Source organism: Mytilus californianus, unplaced genomic scaffold (genome assembly GCF_021869535.1).
Source record: "Mytilus californianus isolate M0D057914Y unplaced genomic scaffold, xbMytCali1.0.p SCAF_44, whole genome shotgun sequence".
Classification (NCBI taxonomy): Eukaryota; Metazoa; Mollusca; class Bivalvia; order Mytilida; family Mytilidae; genus Mytilus; species Mytilus californianus.
In genome coordinates, this window is record NW_026262695.1 from 606981 (window position 1) to 629179 (window position 22199).

Genomic DNA, 22199 nt, shown 5'->3' on the forward strand with positions numbered 1-22199 from the left:
ATTATGACTTATTTTAAATGCCTGATGTTTACCCCATTTATTATCTAACAAGTATCAATTGATATTCGTACTTTTGTTGTTGCGAGGGAAAAATATGAAAAAATCATGAAGCAACGAAATAAGAAATTCCAGAAATTACATTTTCACTCCAACAAATTATACATAACTAGTAAATGTGTTTACAAAAATCAATTGAAAAAGAGAGGCGAAAGAAGTACAGAAGACTGATATATCGAAGTTTAGATCAAATCCGTATGGCCATGTACCAACAGGAGACTTGAATATCGTTCAAGACCAAAACGTAATGAAATTTATGAAAAAAGAACCTACATATCGTCCGCCATCGAAAATTAATTTGAAAGAGTGTCGTATGGACATTAGAGATTCTTTTTCATTCGATTGTAAAAAATGGTGTAAACTGTTTTCAAATGTACCAGGCTTATAATTTTATACGCCAGACGCGCGTTTTGTCTACATAAGACTCATCAGTGACGCTCAGATCAAAATAGTTAGAAAGCCAAAACAAGTACAAAGTTAAAGAGCATTGAGGACCAACAATTCCAAAAAGTTGTGCCAAATACGATAAACGATAGAAACTCTACAAAAAGTCACCTGATTCCTATCTAAATAAATGTCTGAATATTGTGGATATTCCATTTTAAAACACTATTCAAGTTCCTGCAAAAGCAATTGTGTTCGTTTTGGCCGACAAAGCAGTCAATAATTTGGAAATGGTATAATGTTAATACTACACAAAAGTTCTTAAGAATGAACAGGATATGCGTACCCTTCCAGAGCACCTGTGATCAACCAGGATATGTGTGTGGATTGTGCTGCTCAGTCTTCCGCATTTATAAAGTGCTTGTAGGCTGCTAATTTTTTTCGGGTTTTTTTTTCCGTTTGTTTGTCATAATTTTACCTTTACTTGTGTGTGTTGTTTCTACCTTTAGTGTCTTCTGCTTAAACGAATTGTTTGATTTTGTCCCGGTTTGTCAATTCACTAGGGCCCTTTTCGCTCCATACATTTCTCATATTAAACTGACATTCATATTATTATTTCGAGTTCCTGGCTCTCCATCCTTTTTTTCCAATCGTTACAGATAAGTGTCCTTTAGATGAACTTGCGTAAAAAATATATGCCTGCTATTGTCGATGTTTAGACACTTAGTTAAAACTTTTGACTTTGGGATCGTTTTAAGGTTATGTATGTATAGCAAGTTACTCAATCAAAGTAATAAAGTCATATGAAACTTCAAGTTAAATATAAAAGTTGAATATGTTTTATATACTGTTTTAGTATAAAACAAGTGTACGTGAACATTCGTCTAAAAGAAAATCCTTTATATTTTCAAAATCTCGATAAATGTACTGCTGTTGAATTATTATCTTCCCGTTATCCCAAATTGTTTCCGTATGCAGTGAACGTGACTACGAGACATCTCGTTAAAACTTCGGCCACTGTACAGCGCTAGTGCGAGTAGAAAACCGTGATGAAATAGTAATAGTTGATTCTTATAGAAGTTGAATACATCAAATCATTTAAAAACTGTCAAATTCATATGAAACGATTCTCTTGTATTAATGTTATCAAAATTATTGAACCAATGCATGCATATATTATACTACACAAATCCTGTATGCACGTAATATTTCATATATTGACTTTTTATCGCAAGCTAATTAACTTTCGAGTAAAATCCGGTATATTTCGGCAACACAAGTTAATCAACTTGCAATCAAGTGACAATGAATAAAATATTACTTGTCGATAATAAGTTATTGATTTGTAATAAATGTAAAACACGTGCATACAACACTTAGTTTAGTAATTTATAACTTTATATTTCAAGAAACTCGTTTCATATGACTTAAAATTTTAAGCCTCCAAATACCTAATATTATATTAATTTTGTCGTATAAAATCATATAGAATAATATCCCCGTCCAATAGTATCATTTTAGGAGTAGAAAATAAAGAAACCCGACAAAAATTATTCATTTAAAAATATAAAATCAAATGATTTTGTTTGGTTAATTCATCTTACAGATAAAACTGGACAATGTCAAGATGTTCAAAATTACAATATCAGCTTAACATGGATGAATGCAACTTCAAAATGTGGTGCAGACGGACTTGAACATGATGCAACGATTCTTTCTAAACTGTCTGTATTACGTCAGAAACAGTTTTGGATAGGTATAGGTATTTACCAAAAAGTTACTTCTTGGATGGAAGTGTTGGGTATGTATGCATTTAATATATCTTTATACTGATTGCAAATGCCTATATAATTTGTCAATTTGGTCAAACATGTCAGATATGTTGAGTTCCTTTTGATAGTAGATATTGTATAAACTTTACCTTGCTGAAATCTTTTACCATTATACCAAAAACGCAAAAGATATTTCATGAAAAAAGGTAAATTGCAACAAAAAATATTTTTTTGGAATACTTCGAATGATGATTGTCCCTATGGCGAAGAAAATTCGTCGTACATAAGGACATACTATAGTAAGGGCTGGTGGTAACTTATCTTAGTTTAGGGTCTTGTTTTGCCACGTTGCTAATAATATGCATTCGCATTTTATGGGAAACACAAAGACGTTATCAAATCAATTGCATGAATTTAAAAGTAGTTACAAAGGATCACGGAGATGCTGTACATGGAAGCACGTTTAGTGTACTGTTCGATATAAAGCTCTATTTGAATAAAAGTTGGTTACTTTTTCATCAAAATATTAAATAAACGATACATCACGTTGTAGTCTACAGAGAGAATGCTTGCATTTACCGACGATGGAACATTTATAAAAATAGATGTGACGTTATTATGCACACACACGCTGTATAAACAGAGAAAATAATAATAAAAAAAACCCCGAATATATGGACCCTATTTTATTCTTTTAGTGTACTGCTTCGATAACTTGTTGTCATAACGGCCATAAAAAACGACGGTAGATTTTTTACTGCATGTCTTTGTGATAAGAAAACAAGCTGCCTGCAGCTTTATGAGATCGAAAACTGCATAATTTCACAAACAATTTAACTTAGTTTTCTTTCAACTCCCTTAAAAGCCCATAATCTTAAGATTATCTCTTTATGTTTCAAAGCTTTGCTATGTTATTGGCGTACAGACATAACCAAATTTGTGTTTCACCTGTTTTTCCTGTTGTTAGATTTCAAAAGTTAATATGATGATATAATACAGAGGTCGATTTATATCATTTCGAAAGTTTGTTAAAAACAATTCACTATATTTCATGATATCTTAAAAAGTTATCAATCTTCCATATGCCAGATGTATGTTACCAATTTAATACTGACGTTATTATAGAGGGTATTAAATAATATACTTTAAACAGTATACTGTTATGTTGGTCGCAACAGGTTTATTTTTTGCTAATTCACGATTCAAAGAAAGCTGAGAAAATATTTTCCCATATTACTTAACCCTTATGGAATATAAGAGTTAAACTAAAACCGGCAAACATTCAAACTCGCGAACAGATATGGCTTTATAAAGACACAAAATTTGTTTAACGGTAACTTGCTTGAAAAGTTTGGAATAATAAAGATATTTTCAACATATCATATGTTTGTGAAAATTTGACTATACGATACCAATTTTACTTCTTCGTGTACGCATTTAGACACTTTATATATCTTCATTTTTTGCTGAAGGCCATATAATTTAATAATGTAAAAATCTAAATCAGACTTCCAAAAGCTGATCGAACAGTACATCAAATACATTTGTTAAATTAATTTCCTTGGGTTTTAACAGCAATTTCAATATACCAATATCCGTATTGACATACCAGTACTGACGTACTGAACTTATGTGTAAGTTGTACACTCGGGGAGTAAGAATATATCATCATAGGCACTGACCCACTGATTGTTATAACATTGAAAGGTATAAACCGAATTGGACCAACAATGATAGCCAAGTGGACTAGAATTCAAAGCTATATAAAAATAAGGAGGTGTGGTATGATTGCCAATGAGACAACTCTCTACAAGAGACCAAATGACACAGCAATGAACAACTTTAGGTCACCGTACCTCCAATGAGAAAAGCCCTTACTGCATAGTAAGCTATAAAGTGCCCCGAAATGACAAATGTAAAACAAATGAAACGAGAAAACTAACTAACGGCTTTGCATCAGTGAGATACGTTACTTATTTGTTAATGATTTTTTATTACATATGATTTAAAAGCCATTTTTGAAAATCTAGCTTTTCATAGTATTTGAAAAAAGGTTCCAATGTTAAATAAATGAAAAATCTAGTGAGAATCATTTTCCTCTAAATTTTCAATGGACTATATCTCAAAAACAAGGACACAGATTTTTTTGCTTTTTTAGGTCGGTATTTTATATTCTGTCAATTTATATCAGTCTTTCAAAAAGCTTGATAACAGATAAGCGAACAACCTTAAGCAATTAATAGAAAAGTGTTTCTTAAACTTCATCAACGTAGTGTTCCTAAAAAATATAGAGTAATGCTAGATCATATGAGACAGTAACTCAACAACGTATAGAAACCGGTAAGATGCAATGACAACTCCATGAGTAGAACTAATATAATCGTTGTAATGTTCATTTTATTAAAATCATCTTATTGTAGGATGTTACCAGTTGCAAGAGCAAAGAGACATATTTTTGGAGTCATCAACCGGATTATGCTTATGGAAATGTAATAATACGAAATATTTTAGCTATAAGGTAAAGCAAGTAATTTTATTGTTTTCAAGATCATTTAAATTAAGAAAAGTATCTCCTTTATGCATACCTCGGATTTTTCGTTAGGATTTGGACTTAAGTTTGGTCCTTTTTGGTTGTATTTGACCTCTAACATTAGTATTAGGTGGTTGACCTTGATCATCACTCAAGATACATGATTATGTGTCGAAATGTGCATTTGCTGCAATAGAATTGGTACTGTAAATGTCTTTAAACAATATATATTCCTTTTGCATACAACAGAATCATTTGTTTTAGCAAATTGGTGAGGTAAATTATGAAATGTATGATCATTTTAAAGATACAATACACATCATTGTTATTTGCAGCGAAAATGCAAAAGAAAATGTATTATCCGCCAGCAAATGACTTGTTTATGTTAGCACTTACAAAGTATTTTACGGAAAATATCTGCTTTGGAGTATTCTATTCAATTGATATATGCTATTGTATTGTTTTAGAAACATCTGCAAGAATGCATGTGTCTAAAACATGTTAAAGAGGACATTTACTTTAGATCGAAGCTAAGTTTAGATAAGTGCAAAAAATACAACAAATCTGAAGCAGTATTAGTTCATAAGGGTAAGTACCTGCCTTTATTAAAATTAACTGAAATCAGGTTAGATAAAACATATGAAACTACGTATTTGTGATTGTGATATTAAACGATCGTATTGTGTTTGAGCATAATGTGTCATTATCGTTATGTACTGATTATGAAGGATGAACAGTTGTTGGTTCGTTCTTTTTGAATGCTAAATATTCTGACTGTTCAGAGATCAATTTTAAAAACATGTAAACCCGATAATATATACGTATATTAGAGCTCGTCATGCACATCGTAATGTAAACGATTTTGTATCAATTCATGAAACAGAATTACAATATGCACATGAAAATACCAAAATCATAATACAGAACTATATACTCTGTTCGTCATTTCCAAGTTACAATGATACCTTCAATTTAATTTGGAGCACACATTATCAGCTTATCGCAAGTTCTAGACGTTTTGACCTGACTTTTTTGCTAGATATCAATCTCGCAACATTTATGAATCAAAGAACACAGCTGTAGGGTAATATACAAAAATCATAAATATGCTCTTGCAAAGCATGCAAAAAAAAAACCTTCAAATTCTGACGTACATTGCCCAACAAATAAATTTTAAAGTAAACATGGCAAAGAAACATTAACATCAATATGACAACCACGGGGTAAATCAAGATATATAATATATACAAGACAACATATGATCTATGAAAAGGGCCTATAATTCAAACGGACTGCATATCCATTCACATAAGAACCTGTCAGAAAGCGGTAAAATAAAGTAGCATACATAATAGAAGGTACATCAAGAATAGTAGCTAGTAGCTGATATTATATTAGAGCATATTTCTCAATCACGGGGAAGTTTGTTGCTACTTCCATACTGTACAAGAGACGCACTCTTTATATAGTGTAAGAGAAAAAAAATAAAGTGTACCAAATCAGCACATACAATCCGTACACTCAGTGGAAAATCAAACACAATAGAACAGAGTCTGTATTGACATTCGTCATTTCAAATTCATTATGGTACATTCAACATGATGCAAATACTCTCTTCTCAAAAAATAAAATCTTGCATCTGCCTGAGAGGCACTTTTTATGTATATCTTGTCGATTCTTCTACTATTGCGTCTTTATCAGAGACATGTGCTACAAAATCGTCCTATTAGTCTTATAGTGTTCTATGTGTGTTCTATGTATGGTTTGTGTCGTAGCGTTCTGTCTCTGGAAAGGGGATGTTTTTTTTCATATTCAAAAAGTACAAACCATGTATACCGAAAATCTCATAAATTTTTAAAGAAGATACGAATCAAGGTAAAAAGCATAAACTAAGACAAAATAAATGTACTTGATATGCATGCATTCAGTCATAATGTCATTTCCGGAAATAGTACACAATCGTTAAATTTACATATCAGATGTCTTTTCTGATATATAAAGATGTAAGATCGGTGAGTTGAGACATAGGCAAATCGTATACTATTAGGTAAATCAATTCCTGATGGTTAACGTACAACCTATAGTGTCGGTTTCAGTCGGTATTAACTCTGTTTAAGAAGTTTTTGTTTACGGAGTATATCTCTGTTACGATGGACCGTATATTAGAACAGATTCGAGCGTAAAATATCAATTGAGGTATATCAACCCTGAATTATGAAGAAAACAATTTGTAAACCATTCATTTCATTTTTACCGGAAACGGATATAGTGCCTTCTCATCAATAATCTTCTGAGAAAAATATTTGCTGCTCTGAGCAGCACCATGGATGCAACATGTGGATAAGATCTACTTACCTTTCCAGATAACCTTAGATCATCCCGGGTTTTTGATAGGGTTCATATAGGTCAATCCTGAATTTTTGTAGACTGTAGTTTGTCTTTTCGTCTGTTATCTTTTTAATTGTAACTTTTTATTGTAACCTAGGTATCTTTCAATCCTTTCTTAATGCACATTATACTCAAGTACTTAAACAATATACTCCATGAAAGTAAAAAAAAAAGCAACAGTCATAGTGCCTTGCTATTGCAATGAAATAATTGAATACCAAATATGTAGACAAAATGGCTGAAAATGTAATTTCCTTGAATTATCTTAATCCTTAAGCAGCTTCATTCAAAACACGCACCTTATTCTAAGATAAATGTTTACCATATATCAACGCAATAACAACTGACAACTGAGGAAGTAACTGTTATGTGGTTCTTTAACTTTTTGTCTAAAATAAGAATAAACTCAAAAGTTGTATGTAGCTACTTAATAGGCAAAGGTAGAAATTAGTAAATTATTGTCTGAAAACGGAGAAGCATCCTCTTATGTGGTATTGTTTATTATCGCTATTTTGAGTATTACCCTTTGAAATGTTTTTGTGATAATTTTTCATATCATGCTTCTCGCTTGAGATAGAAAATTAGCGCTAGAAACTAAGGACACACGTGTAGTGTAAACATCATTGACGTCACAGGCAAAATAGCGATACACATATTATCAAACGTCTTTCACTCTCGCGGATGATTCTCGGCCACATCTCATAACAGGACTGTCGCCCTTCGATGAAATTGTAGCGTAGAAACACCCTCCCGTTTGAAAAAAAAAAAACATCGATGACCTATAAATATAGCGTTACAAATCACAATTGATACGTTACCCCTCATAATTGGATGTGTTGTTTTGTCAAATAAAATTGAGAATGGAAATGGGGAATGTGTCAAAGAGACAACAACCCGACAATAGAGCAGACAACAGCCGAAGGCCACCAATGGGTCTTCAATGCAGCGATAAACTCCCGCACCCGGATGCGTCTTTCAGGTTGCCCCTAAACAAATATGTATACTAGTTCAGTGATAATGGACGCCATACTAAACTCCAAATTATACACAAGAAACTAAAATTAAAAATGATACAAGACTTACAAAGGCCAGAGGCTCCTGACTTGGGACAGGCGCAAAAATACGGCGGGGTTAAACATGTTTTTTGAGATCTAAACCCTCCCCCTATACCTCTAGCCAATGTAGAAAAAACAGTACGCACAGTAAAACTCAGTTTAAGAGAAGTCCGAGTCCGATGTCAGAATAGGAAACAAAAGAAAATAAATAAAATGACAATAATACATAAATAACAACAGACTACTAGCAGTTACTGACATGCCAGCTCCAGACTTCAATTAAACTGATTGAAAGATTATGTCTTCATCATATGAATATCAGTAACAATCCCTCCTGTTAGGGGTTCAGTATTATACCATCATAAAATATATGAGAAGAACATAACCCGTGTCATGCCAACAACTGGTTTTAGAATAAATATGTTTAATTCCGATGCAAAGACCCTATAAGTGAATCAATATTAAAGCCAAAATATGCAATTTTTAATGACCTGACAACAGTATCGTAGCTATATCCCTTCTTAATAAGTCTGTTTAAAGGTTTTATTAGCTTTTGAGGTGAATACTGACATTTTTGTGCTTTGTAAAGAATATTACCATAAAAGATTGGATGTGAAATATACCGAACGTATAAGATGTCTGCATGTTGAGTTGTATTTACGAATGATATCCTTATACCGATGATAAAATTTAGTAAATGTTTTGACTAGTTTATGATATCAAAAACCCTGGTGTAATAATTTTTCAGTGATACATAAATTTCTCTCGCTAAAATCTTATACGTTGTTACATACACGAGCGAATCGTACAAGTTGAGATATATAAACACCATAAGATGGTGACAAGGGAACGTCACCATCTAAAAATGGATAATTAACGATAGGAAATGAAAAATCATCTCTTTTATCATAAATTTTTGTATTAAGCTTCACGTTAATGATATAGATATCAAGATCGAGGAAAGGACAGTGGTCATTGTTAGTATTAGCTTTATTTAAAGTAAGTTCAACAGGATAAATTTCTTTAGTATAAATATATCATCCAAATATCTAAAAGTATTGTTAAATTTTTGTATCAGATGTTGTTTCGTTGGGTCTTTGCTGATTTTAGTCATAAATTGTAACTCATAACAATACAAAAACAGGTCCGCAATAAGTGGTGCACAGTTAGTCCCCATTGGAATTCCGATAACTTGACGATATACGGAATCTCCATAGCGAACACAAATGTTATTAAGTAAAAATTCAAGGGCAGATATAGTATCAAAGCATGTCCAATTGACATAGCTCTTTTGTTTGTTGCTACTAAAAAATGACCTAAAAGAGGTTGAACATATGTATTCGCATTCCGACTTTTCAAATGCCCATTTAATTAGGTGTGTGATTTTTTTCTTAATAAGAATATGAGGCAAAGTGGTATATAGGGTAGAACAGATTCAAAATCACCAATATATGCATGCAATTTATAAAGTACTTCCAACGAGTTTTTGACACTCCAAAAGTAGTTAATTCCACTATTTTCAAAGGCCTTATTTGAACAATTTATTATCAGGTTTTTGATTGTACCAAGTGTACTAGTAAGTAGAATAGACAATTTAGTTGTGGAAAAATGACCTGAAGACAAAATAAATCTATATTTGTAAGGTGTATTGTGCAGCTTCGGAAGCCAGAACATAGTTGGGACTCTCATTGTATTTGGTTCTGCTTGTAAAGAAGTAGCTAATAGTTTATGTTTGTTACAGATATCGTTTTCTGAAAATGAAGTCAGTTGGAATGTTTGTGAATTCGTGTTTTCCTTTTGCAGAACCTCAATGTAAAATTTACGTCAAACTATAATGATATTATTAGCAGCTTTAACAGCCGGGACAAAAACAAATTCCTTGGCTAGTTCTTTTAGTTTATGTTTGATACGAGAAATATGATTTTTATGGTTGTTAAGAGTAAAATGTTCTTTAAAATATTGTATACGTATATCAACTATCTTCATTACTGAATTAAAAAAAGAGTCCAAAGATTTTTTGTCAGCTTTTTCCCGTTTTATCCATTTAAAACAGTAAGCACGAAGTGAGTCGTGAATGATATTACGACACTCATTCCAATTAATAATTGAAGACTGAAATAGACACTACGTAAAACTGATGAATGTACGACCTGATCACATCAAGGTTAAAGCGGTCGGGTCTTAGTGTCCTCAACACGTAAACTAAACTCTACCACGTTCCGATTGAAATAAATCAATGTTTACATGTATTTTAAATCAGGTTTTGAATACAAACAGTCGATTGCCAATGGCGTCCTAGTGTGGATAACACTAGATATCCAGGAAGTGAAATTTATTATGAGTATTTGAGGAAGAAACATCTTTTGAATAGAAATTATCTTTATAATATTATGAATTAAGTTATTTACCAATCAAATGTCCGATAGAAATATTTCTCAGTTATTGAACAATCGATTACCAACTTCCTTTCAGACTCAATGCGATCGTCGTACACATCTAAACCTCATTCAATTGAAATTGTCTTCGCTAATTTTGTGGACTCAGCCAGATACTATAATAAATTTATGATCTTTTTGATAATTGATTATTATTTGTGTCCAGATGCAACTATTTCATTCATGTTTAGGACGAGTACGAATTAACAATTTAAACAAATTTGAAATCCTGCAATAGGTAATCGAAGGTTCTCAAGGGATTGAAATTATTTTGCGTTGCTAAATAAAGGCAACAGAAGTATACCGGTGTTCAAAAGTCATAAATCGATTGAGGGAAAACAGATCCGGGTTACAAACTAAAACCGTAGGAAACATATCAACTATAAGAGGAAAACAAAGGAACAACAGGACCACTGAAGTGCAACAAAAACAAACGCCAAAATACATAGAAACGAACTATTTGATAATAGCTGCCATATTCCTGACTTGGTACAGGACATTTTAAGAAAAAATGGTGGGTTGAACCTGGTTTAATGGCTAGCCAAACCTCCCGCTTTATGACAATGTTAAAAAATATCGCTAAAATGACAACACTACGTGACAGATATACAGCACAAACACACACAAGAACATTCATCACAGAGAAACGCATAAACACATAATATAATAGTCGACACAACATGCAAACCGCAGAACAACAACGAACATATTCCATCAACGACAAACCCCACAGGATATCACAAACAATGACGCGCTTACGTAACTAACATGTAATCGCGAACTTTATACAGTTATTTTCACAATACTCGTCAAACAATTTTTATGACAATGATGGTATTGAAAGGCAATTTCATAATTTTTTGGACAACAAACGATAAGACATAACACATTATCCAACTGAAACCATCAAACATCAAAAATAAATACATGAATGTTGGATGTACAAAATACCGAGACACGTCGTATAACAATGCAAATTCACACTCGGTTTAACAGTCATATTCGGGAATAGGTCATGTTCGGCACTTAGCAGACAGACGACATCGATGTTAAACCACAATCTAAGACGTGGTAAAAATGTCATTAGTCAGTTTGGACTCAGACACATCGTATAGATCAACAAATTCGTGAAGGTGTCCATAACATTTACGGAGTGTCATTTTTACTCTTTCCTCCTCATTACTCTGTTGGAGCAGTTTCTACGTAAAAGAGGGACGAAAGATACCAGAGGGACAGTCAAAATCATAGATCGAACACAAACTGACAACGCCATGGCTAAAAATAAAAAGACAAACAGACAAATAATAGTACAGATGACACAACATAGAAAACTAAGGACTAAGCAACACGAACGTAAGTAGCACACTCCTGTATATGAAATCAGTGTGAACATGCTCGAGCATAACGTATCAATTGAGATATGTAAACACCATATAACGGAGCAGAGGGTATGTTACTACTGAGAAATGGAAAATTGATAATTGAAAAGTTGAAATAATCCCGTTTGTCAAAGATTTTAGTGTGAAGTCGTCCATCTGTGTCAATATTGAGGAAAATATCAAGGTAAGAAGCAGTCCTTATTGTATTAGTAGTATCCTTAATTTCAAGTTCACTGGGATATATGAGATGCAAGTACTGACTGAAATATGGGTTATTCAGTGATAGGATATTATCAATATATCTGAAAGTAAAATTAAAGAATTTTGCAAGGTGCTTTTTCTATTGTCCTTTAGAAGGTTCTGAATGATTTCTGTTTCATATGAGTACAAAAACAAGTCGGCCAGAAGGGGAGCACAATTAGTACCCATTGGAATACCGACAGTCTGTTGAAATATCAATCCTCCAAACTCAACAAATATATTGTCGATTAAAAAGTCCAGCATTTTGATAATATCATCTTCACTGTATATTCTGATAGAATCAGTGTGGTTCTTCACAAAATTAGAATTATTATAGCCCAAAACAAGAAATTTATATCTACGATTCCCATTTTTATAGCAAAAACTCTGTTTAATGAGATGGTGAAGTCGATCTTTCAATTAAGCATAGGGAATAGTAGTGTAAAGCGTAGAAAAATCAAAGATCTTAATGTTGCTGCTAAATCTCAGATTGTGATCTGAGATTTAGCAGTAGATCTTTAGAATTTTTGAGAATCCACATCTGATTGACACCACTGGTTGAATATATCTCGTCACAATATTTTTGAAGGCCATCTTTTACTGTAGAAAGAATAGTAGTCAACACTTTAGAAAGATGTTTAGTCGAACATCTTGATGATCCAGCTATGTATCGTTCTTTCTACGAAGTTTTGTGAAGTTTTGGTATCCAGTATAATGACGGTATATTTTCTTCGTTTTCTTTGATGTTAATACCAAATGAAAGAAGGACAGATTTGTGATTTTGTAAAATTTCATCCTTTGTAAATGATGTTAAAGAATATGTAGGAATACCAGTTGTGCTGTTTATTCCAAGCTAAACATTTTCCTATCTTTTTTTTTTATCGCAGAAACAAGATTTCTTTTTTGTAACTCAATGAATATTTCATTTAACCCCCGTTTTTTTATGGAAACATCTTATTTTTTACTTCCTGTCTTAAACGTTTATTCCTTAATGAATCAGAATTAATAAAATTTATATGAAATAAAATCGGCAGCACCCCCCCTCCCCAAACTACAAATGAACTGAGTGTGTTACTGTTATAAAGTTTAACAGAGTAATTTTCAACTTATTTCTATGTTATGAACATTCAATACTGCTTAGACGCCTTTCTTTCACTCAAACAAAAATCTGAAATAACACTATAAAAAATTCATGCGTCCGAAGGATTTTTCTAGATTTAACTTCTTTAGGAAGAATAAAAGCCGAAATTTTTGAAAGCCAATGATATATAGGAACCGAAACAGTTAAGGAGCTTTATGATCAAAAAAGATCTTACAGAATAGTTAGATCCAATCAATTATTGTTCTGTACCTTTTCAGACTATTCAGTATGTTGTGCATACAGATAAATGACAGCTATTGAACATTTTAAACAGAAATTTATTGACTGCAAGCGTATTGTCTAAACAGTACTGAATGTATTACTGTGAATAAGTGTGAATATAAACTGAAACACTGAACATGACTTAAAAACTATTTGTTCCGTCTTTTAAGAGCTGTAAAGAAAAAAATGAACGTTGCATTTCAAAATTGGTTTACTAGTGTAAATTTCACGTTCACAATCAAGATTTGGTTGATCAATACAACATGTCTGTGTCTCAACTCGCTTGCGACATGTTTTCGAAGTCTTTGATTTTAATATACCACATAGTCATCTTATCTGTAAATGTATCGATTGTGTCATTTTCCATTATGTGGCATTTTACCGACTGTGGATTCGAATGTAAAGGAGATTCTTTGATACAAGAAGACGCTTATCATAGAATAGGGAATGGAAACGGTGAATATATCGAAGAGAGAACAACCAGACCAAATAGCAGAAAACGTTCCAAGGCCAACAATGGATCTTCAATGCAGCATAAAATCCAGCCGCCGGGGGCGAGCTTCAGCTGGCCCCTAAATAATAATGTATACTAGTTAAACGAAATGAATGCCACACTCAACTCTGAAATATACAAATGAACCAAAAATGTTAAAACTCACGAGACTTAAAAAGGCTAGAGGTTCCTGAATCGATATAGGCACAATAATGCGGAGAAGTTAAACATGTTTTGTGAAATCTCAACCCTCTCCCTATATCTTTAGCTAGTTTGGAATAAACAAACAAAATTCCTCTCACTTTACATATAGCCAATTTGGAATAAACAAAAACATAGCAATACGCAGAATATGGACATAATTTAGATTCCAGACTTTTAATCAATGGGATCCTTGATTTTTTTCCCCAAACTGTATAGTTTTAGTCCACTTGAAAGGTACTATCAACATGTTCACTTTTACCACTATGTCTTCCCTTTTTAAACTTTTATGTGGTTCTCCATCTGGGCCGACTAAATTCATGAAATTAGATTTTCGGCACATAAGAAAAAAGGAGAATAAAAACATACACTAAAAAGTCATACTATTAATGTCTGAAAAATTCAGCACGGACCGGATTTTAAGAAGAATTTCCGGAGTAATAGGTAGTGCTGATTTGATCTCATAATGATTCACTCATATTTTGGAGAAAATGACCTAAGGTTTTACTTAAACCTTCTAATGTACATGCTTAATGGCCTAGAGAGATTTGACCGTTGGAAAACTACTATTGTCTTTAATTAGATATTTTCTTTCAGCGGAATTTAAAGACAAAAAAAAGTTAAAATTCAGTATCTGAACTGAGTACTATCTGATATTATTGTTTATTAGTCTTTAATGGTGATTATCAAAGAAGTGGCAACGATGACGAAATGTGCATGACCTTTATGTGCAGGGGAAATCAACCACAACTATATGAAACACATTGTATGACTACAAATATAAGTATCCAAGGCTTGTGCGGTTAGTTTGTTACTATTATATTTAGATAGCGATTTAAGTGTATACATTTATATAATTCTTGTTGATGCATTTGCATTATACTGTAATTGTTATTCTATACTGTAAATTTAGAAATTATTGCGTGCACTGATTATTGCCATTTCGACATGACAGACCAAAATGTGAGAATAATTATTGCAATTAGACGAATATCTGCATGCAAATACATTTGTCAGATTTAAGAATGCGAGTTCTTATTATTACGATACTAACCCAGTCGCACTATTCGCAACAAATAAAACCTCGCAATAATTTCTGAATTTACAGTAATTGAAAACATATCAGATTTGTTAATTGCATTAATATCATAACGATAATAATTATACTGCAATTGAAATAACTGAAAATGAACTGAAAGGCTTAATAAGATTTGATTATTCATTGGGGAATATGTTTAAATACTGACAAATATAAAGTTCATCAATGTCGTAAAATTTGCAGACAAATCTAAAGACATTAATATAAAAGTAAGAAGACGTAGTAAGATTTCTAATGGGACAAATATCCGCCATAGTTCAAATGACGAAGATATATTTAGCAAAATCAGTTTTAGTAAACAATCTCATCGACATATATCAGAACTGTCGATATACTTTGCCAGCAATTTCGTTTTTGTGATTTCAGCTCAATCGTAAGTGACTACATATAATCGACAAATAATCAGCTGATCGACCTAAATGACAGTTCGCAAGGTTCATCGATTGCATCAAGATGTAATAATAACATGTGTCTTATACTTTGGTTTTAGAATTTAATATTTTTGAAATGCGATACAAGTAAAATGATATGGATATCGCAATCTTCACGCTTGGTTTATATACGCTTGATTTATCGTTAACAGGAACCATCAAAGTTTTAAAACTAAAGATGTACATCTACTTGAATAAATGAAACCATATATTAAAAAAAGACTTAACTGGTTAATTATTAAGTCAGGGAGTTCGCTACCACAAATTACTTAAAACCTTTACAAAATTTTTCCATAGATACAAAGATTTAGTTTGGAAGTTAAAGACGTCTTCACACAAAAATCTATTGGATGCTGGATGTGTACATGTACTGATTCATATTTTAGTCTTAGATGCATGATTTTTCAATTATTTGTTATTGGCTTTGAACTAGCTGTCAGTAGCTGCGAGTAATCTCAGATCTGCACTTAGCGTCTTTTTTATTGTGTGGATGTATCAAGACCCTGCCACGTCCAGTCTGTGTTTTTGTTAGATGTTTTTGGTTTGTATCTATCTGCGGAGTTAAAACCTTTTCAACTGATTTTCATAGTTTGTTCTTATGTTGTTCTGTTATACAGGTGCCCCAGGTTAGGGGGAGGGTTTCAACTATTACAAATGAGAGGCAACAGTACATTGCCAGTGTTGTCATACATTGTCAGTCCCAATCAGAGCTAAGCAATTGAGGTAAAAAGCAAAATCTTAATAAATCACACGAACTCCAACAGTGTTTACAGCTATTTGAATGTATCAATTTTCCTTTATTTATTAAATTAGAAGAATAATTATTAAGCATACCATTTGTTATGGATAAGTAAATGTACCTGCAAATAAATATCTATGGGATTGTGGCGCTCCGGTTTGAAGGTACCTTTTGATTTAGTGCATTTTTTATCATGTATGATAATACTTCTGCATGCTTAGCTAAGACATGTTTGAGTTTTAGCGTACCTTTTTAAACTAAATGCAGAAAAGCACTATGGAAGTATTTCGTTTGAAAAGTGTTATAGTCATTGTTCTTCAGATATGTGTACATTGTAATATTGAATGGGGTGTTATCGTCCGCATTTTAAAATTTTAGAAGATGGAAATCCCTCATTAGATGCAAGATACTGGGGATTGCCTTATTCCACACAACTTGAAAATTGCAAAAAGAGAAACATGTTGCTCTTGCGCTCTAACGCGTGTACGAACAGAACCGTCTGGGAAAGAATATGGACAAATATTTTTCGAGAAAATATTGAAGTAGAGATTCCAGGAGGTGAGATTTTCCCTTTTTTTATTTGATTTTTTTTATTTGACAAAACTTGTATTATCACATAACCGCGATGAATGATACTCCCTCGCCTAGTAATAATAAAATTTCAATTGATATATAGTCAACCTGATGTAATGACATTACGTGAATGCAACAAATTAATCTAGAACTTCTCATTATGTATATCATGAAAAAGATAGCAAAGGGGCATTTAACGACAATAATTCTAGAACCGACAGACTACTTCGTAGTCACAGTAAAGAGAAAGAGAGAGAGACAATGATTTAAACAGTGCACAACGATTGACTAACACGAAAGTAAAAAAAAAAAAATAGGGTTTCAAAACGGAAAGTTGTTCCTTCGCTACCAGTGGTATCAGTGCCCATATCATTTTAACATTCGAAATCGGACTTTTTATCTGAGTTGCATAAACGTTGTAAGCGGATGATTATTGTAAATTATATGGTCTACTTCAGTAGCTTATAGACACGTAGTCCTGATAATTTTGAATACAACAAAATTGTATGGAGAGTTACCTATCCCATGAAAAAGGCATCCTCACATCGGTAAATTTGTGATTTTTTATATTTAATTATGTATCGTGTTATTTAGACGTTTTCTTATTCACATTAAACAACATCTATTGTTGTCTTATACATTAATAGACAACGCATGAAGTGAGGAAAAAAATATATGTACATACTGAATACGTAACACAGTGAGGAGTACTCATTTGAGTTTAATTCCGAACTGTAGGTATTTAGTTATTGTTGTGAATTGTCTAAGTTATTGACTACACAGAGCATATTACATTGCAGCTCCATTAATGCAGTGCTACTTAGTAATATAAGAGATTAACTATAGATGAATCTTATTCTTGTTTTAACATGTATTTGCGTATTGACCTTTTATTTTATGATAGGCATTTTTGTTATATTTTTTTATTTTTTTTATTTTTCAGTATTTGAATCTGACACAATGTATGTTTTATGTTTTTGTCATTCATTTGTTTTAATTACCATGTTGAATGAACAGCGCCTTAGAGTAATTTTTATTTTTTTATATAGGGCGCTTATAAATTTTCATTATTATTATTATTATTTCTCTATTTATTTATACTTCCCTGACTTTTTAAATGTAAATGATAATGCTGCTAATGAACTGTTTATCCCCGAAGGTATCAACAACTCAAATGTCAGTGATTGAGCCCTGATATTGTTTATTTGAATTTGTTTTAACATACTCCATTGATAGATACATAGTATATTTAGTATTAACTTTCCAGCTCCCTGAGGCAAAGTTGACTTTAAATAAATTTAATTATTTTTTATGTACTTTTGGTCATATACCTGTATACAATGGTAACGGGTTTTACTACTGTAACGGTCATTTTAAACTGAACAACTCTTAAATGTCTAAATTTATCGCAAGAAAAAATGTCAAGATATTTTTCAGTCGTTCAGTACATGTTCAGTACTGGCTACCGCGAGCGATTAAGTATCGATCAGTACAGATTCAGGTATTTAAGAAAAAACGCCTTGCGTATGATTCAGTAGCGTTAAGAACGTTTCCGAACAATAGTTATTTGGAAATTTTTAGTAGCGTTCAGTGCCAGGTAAATCTATTAATTTTTACAAAAAATTGTTTGTGCAGATTTATAAGGCTTGTCTCCCTTTACGAGCTTGGTCTATAGTTTTCAATACACTGGTCGATTTTTCAATGATATTCATTTCCTTCCGTGAAAAATACTTCTGATTTGTTCAATTGTCCATAATGCAATATATTTGACGTTAAATGATCATAAATATCAATGCAAACAAAATCTGTTTTCGGAATTTTTACCTAGCTTTACTAAACGGCGAAAGTGGCTATTGGCAAATGCAAACCTTAAAACTGGCAATCCCCGCTTTCAGTAAAATTCGGGTTTCTACATTTTTATGACCTTTTATATTGTGTTGAATAAATCGCACGCGTCAATTATACTTCGTTATTGTAAATATCAATTTTCTCTGTAGCTATGACACGTCGATTTTTGATAATTAAGTTTATTCATTCACTTTGCAATTTATATTAGTTTTATGTTTTTTTCGAATACATGATCGTTAAATATATAAGCCTGTTAAATGTGACACATGAAATCAGCCCCATTAAATATTGCAAATATGTCATAAAAACCTCAACTTGATTTGGGTGTTTACCCTAAATAAATCTTCGCAAGAATCCTTCTATGACACATAAAAAATCAAACATATAATATAAAAATTGTTCAAAACATTTTTGTCCCAACTTAAAAATATAATATTAAAAGGAAGGACGACATTTTGCCCATGCACATTTTTCACAATTCACCTGGACATATATGTTTTTTTGGTTGAGATTATAAAGATTTAATTCTCTATAATACAGCCAGTAACACAATAAGTCTTTATACTAATATCATTTTTGGTGATGGAGTGGGAGGGGGAGGGGACGGGGGGGACGGGGGGGGATGGGGGGGGGGGGGGGAATTGAGGGCTACAATTTCACGAACCGTGAATCAGCATGGAAATTCATTTTTTCAAATATATATATATATAACGGAGAAAATAAGCAATTACCCATGGACACTCAATTCGTCAAATTTATTTGTCAGTACTCAAAACCTGAAATAGACAAATGACAACTCATTTATAAATGCAAGCTGATCAATACACAAATAATGCACCTTACAAACAAAAAATCTTATTTTACATCGTATTTCGGATTTCATTATCAAGGGCCTTTTATAAGCTCTTGTGTATATTTAAAGAAACGTCTTTCAAAAAATGTTCACATTTCAGCGATTACTTTTTGCAGCAATTAAAAGACTTGAATAGATTTTTTTCATAATTCGGAATGTACGGTGAATAGATGATGATACGTGTCATTGATGAATTTATACTTTACCCAAACTAAATATCTATAAATATAGTGAACATTTAATATAAAGGTTGTCCTTGTTATTCCGAAAATATGTAATACAAAAAATTAATGCAGTTGATCAAACGTTGATCAAACGTACAAATACGTATTTCACAGATTTGATTAGCAACGATCTTTGAAACATTTTTTACACAAATGTGAAACAGAGGAAACTCTAAATCGTATTCCAGAATATGCTAGAATGTCAATTGTATCTCGTTTTTCCGACAATGGATTGTGTTACCATTCGCTAGACCGCGTAGAAGGAAATCAGTTAAAAAACTGGTGTCATTTAAGTTGATACTCGAAAAAGTTTTTTTTTCTATTACAAAGATTGTTATATAATGTTTAAAAAAACAGGTAAGTATACTTTTTATTTGAAATTTTATATGTTTCTACTACCTTACGTTATCATTTATATTGCTTTAAATATGAGTTTATGATTTTTGTAGGAGATAACAATAGGATCCCGGTTCGATGCTTATCGGCAAACATATCTGTAACAGAAATAAAAGATTTACAAATTTCACAGGAAAACTGTACATCAAAATTGAATTGGTTTGTCTGCAAAAAAATTAATTATTATTTTTTGCTCTCATAGTTCATCTATGATAATTATATATGTATATATCAGATTTAACAAAACATATATTTGTGAACTGTTATTACATTTTTCAATCAGCTTATTAGTATGCATAGACAATCGGAGGCAAAACATGAATTTAGATTTCAAGAAGAACCAAGCTTTAACTCGAGCAAATATAAGCTAAAATTAATAAGTGTAAAGTAAGGATTTATCTACAAAACCTGATGTGATTTTTATGCACAGCACTTGTGTTTCGGGAATATTTTTCATCAGGTGCCATCGAGATTGAAAACTTGAAAGAAAGAATATATGACGTTAGAGAGCAAATAAAAAAGTGCACTATCAGAGTAGAAAAAAAATATGTCAACGTTTTTTTTAGCAATGTAATTTACACTCGGCACATTACGGTTTAGTTGTTTAAATCCAAATGGCTGTATCTGATTTTCAAGGATATCGACGGAATTTAAACGCGGACCGCGAAGAGGACCCAAAAATGAGCTGTTACTTGAAAAGAAATATAAACATTAACGTTTGCTCAATGTGGAAGCGGAGTAACAGGAGGCTTTATTTGTACAGGTGCAAATAAGGCAAAATTGTATTTTATGTACTTAACATTTGTACAATAGTTGGCTGATTGCAGGATAAATAACGATAAGGACATTTTTTTAAGTGCCAATCTGCCTAAGAATCAGGCAGTGGTGAAAACATGACCAACAAAAATGTTCAAAATGTATAATGGTGCACGAATATAACATTCGTTTCTTTCCTGTTCTGGTAATTAAAGATATAAAATGGTTGAAATGCACTAGAAATTAACAATTAAGGGGAGCTAACTTCGTAATTTGCTATTATTCTAACCAAGAGTTATCTAGAAATTTCTCGAATACCAGACATACAGAAATGAAAGACCTATTATTTCTTACTCAGGATGAGCGTAACTTAAAAATATTATATTTAGGTCGGTGGGTTTTTTTTTGGCCATGTTTCGATTTTTTTTTCAAAATTGCATGAATCTTACAAGGACTGGCACCATATAGCATCAGAAATGTAGGAAGGTTTAACAAAAAAACTGCAGAAATGACAGGTCTTCTAAAGTAGAAACACATGAAAGCGATTAGCTGTTAATTGGTCGCTATGACAATATTGGTCCTATTGAAGAATAACAGTTCTTCTTTTGGACTATTCTTTCATAACGATTGCTTTCAATCATACCTAGTTTGTGAGATAAACATAATTATTACATGTTTTTCAATTCCCACAGGTATATAATGTGATTCATTGGAGTGTAAAGTTTGTTTAATGTCTAAAAAAACTATACGTGTCATCTCACAAGCGATATGTTTGTTCAGTTTTGTCCAACAATACAAATATTTCGGACCTAATTACTATTTAAAAAAACAACGGCAGACATTGTCTGTTAACCAAGCTCTGTTCTTAACCTGTTACTTAATTACATCAAATTTTAGAGGATTGCCACACAATTCTATATTGCAGTCCTCAATATGAAATCGACCAAATTTTAATTGTATATTGTTATTCTAAACTCCTGAAG

General features: G+C 32.1%; 1 protein-coding gene across 1 annotated transcript; it reads left to right on the top strand.

Moving 5' to 3' along the window:
- The first annotated feature begins 2053 nt into the window (after positions 1-2053).
- LOC127699931 (uncharacterized) lies at positions 2054-20662 on the top strand. Its single transcript, XM_052203309.1, has 6 exons — positions 2054-2242; positions 4634-4731; positions 5211-5331; positions 14968-15099; positions 16945-17124; positions 20514-20662. The coding sequence occupies exons 1-6, from the start codon at positions 2101-2103 to the stop codon at positions 20660-20662; spliced, it is 822 nt and encodes a 273-aa protein (XP_052059269.1). The 5' UTR covers positions 2054-2100.
- The last annotated feature ends 1537 nt before the right edge of the window (positions 20663-22199 follow it).

Bases quoted from the DNA above. Each gene is read 5' to 3' on its own strand.
- LOC127699931 (XM_052203309.1), top strand. From the start codon at position 2,101: ATGAATGCAACTTCAAAATGTGGTGCAGACGGACTTGAACATGATGCA. The intron at 5,332-14,967 runs GTAAGTACCTGC...ATTGTTTATTAG, and splicing joins AGCAGTATTAGTTCATAAGG to TCTTTAATGGTGATTATCAA. The intron at 17,125-20,513 runs GTGAGATTTTCC...TGATTTTTGTAG, and splicing joins TGAAGTAGAGATTCCAGGAG to GAGATAACAATAGGATCCCG.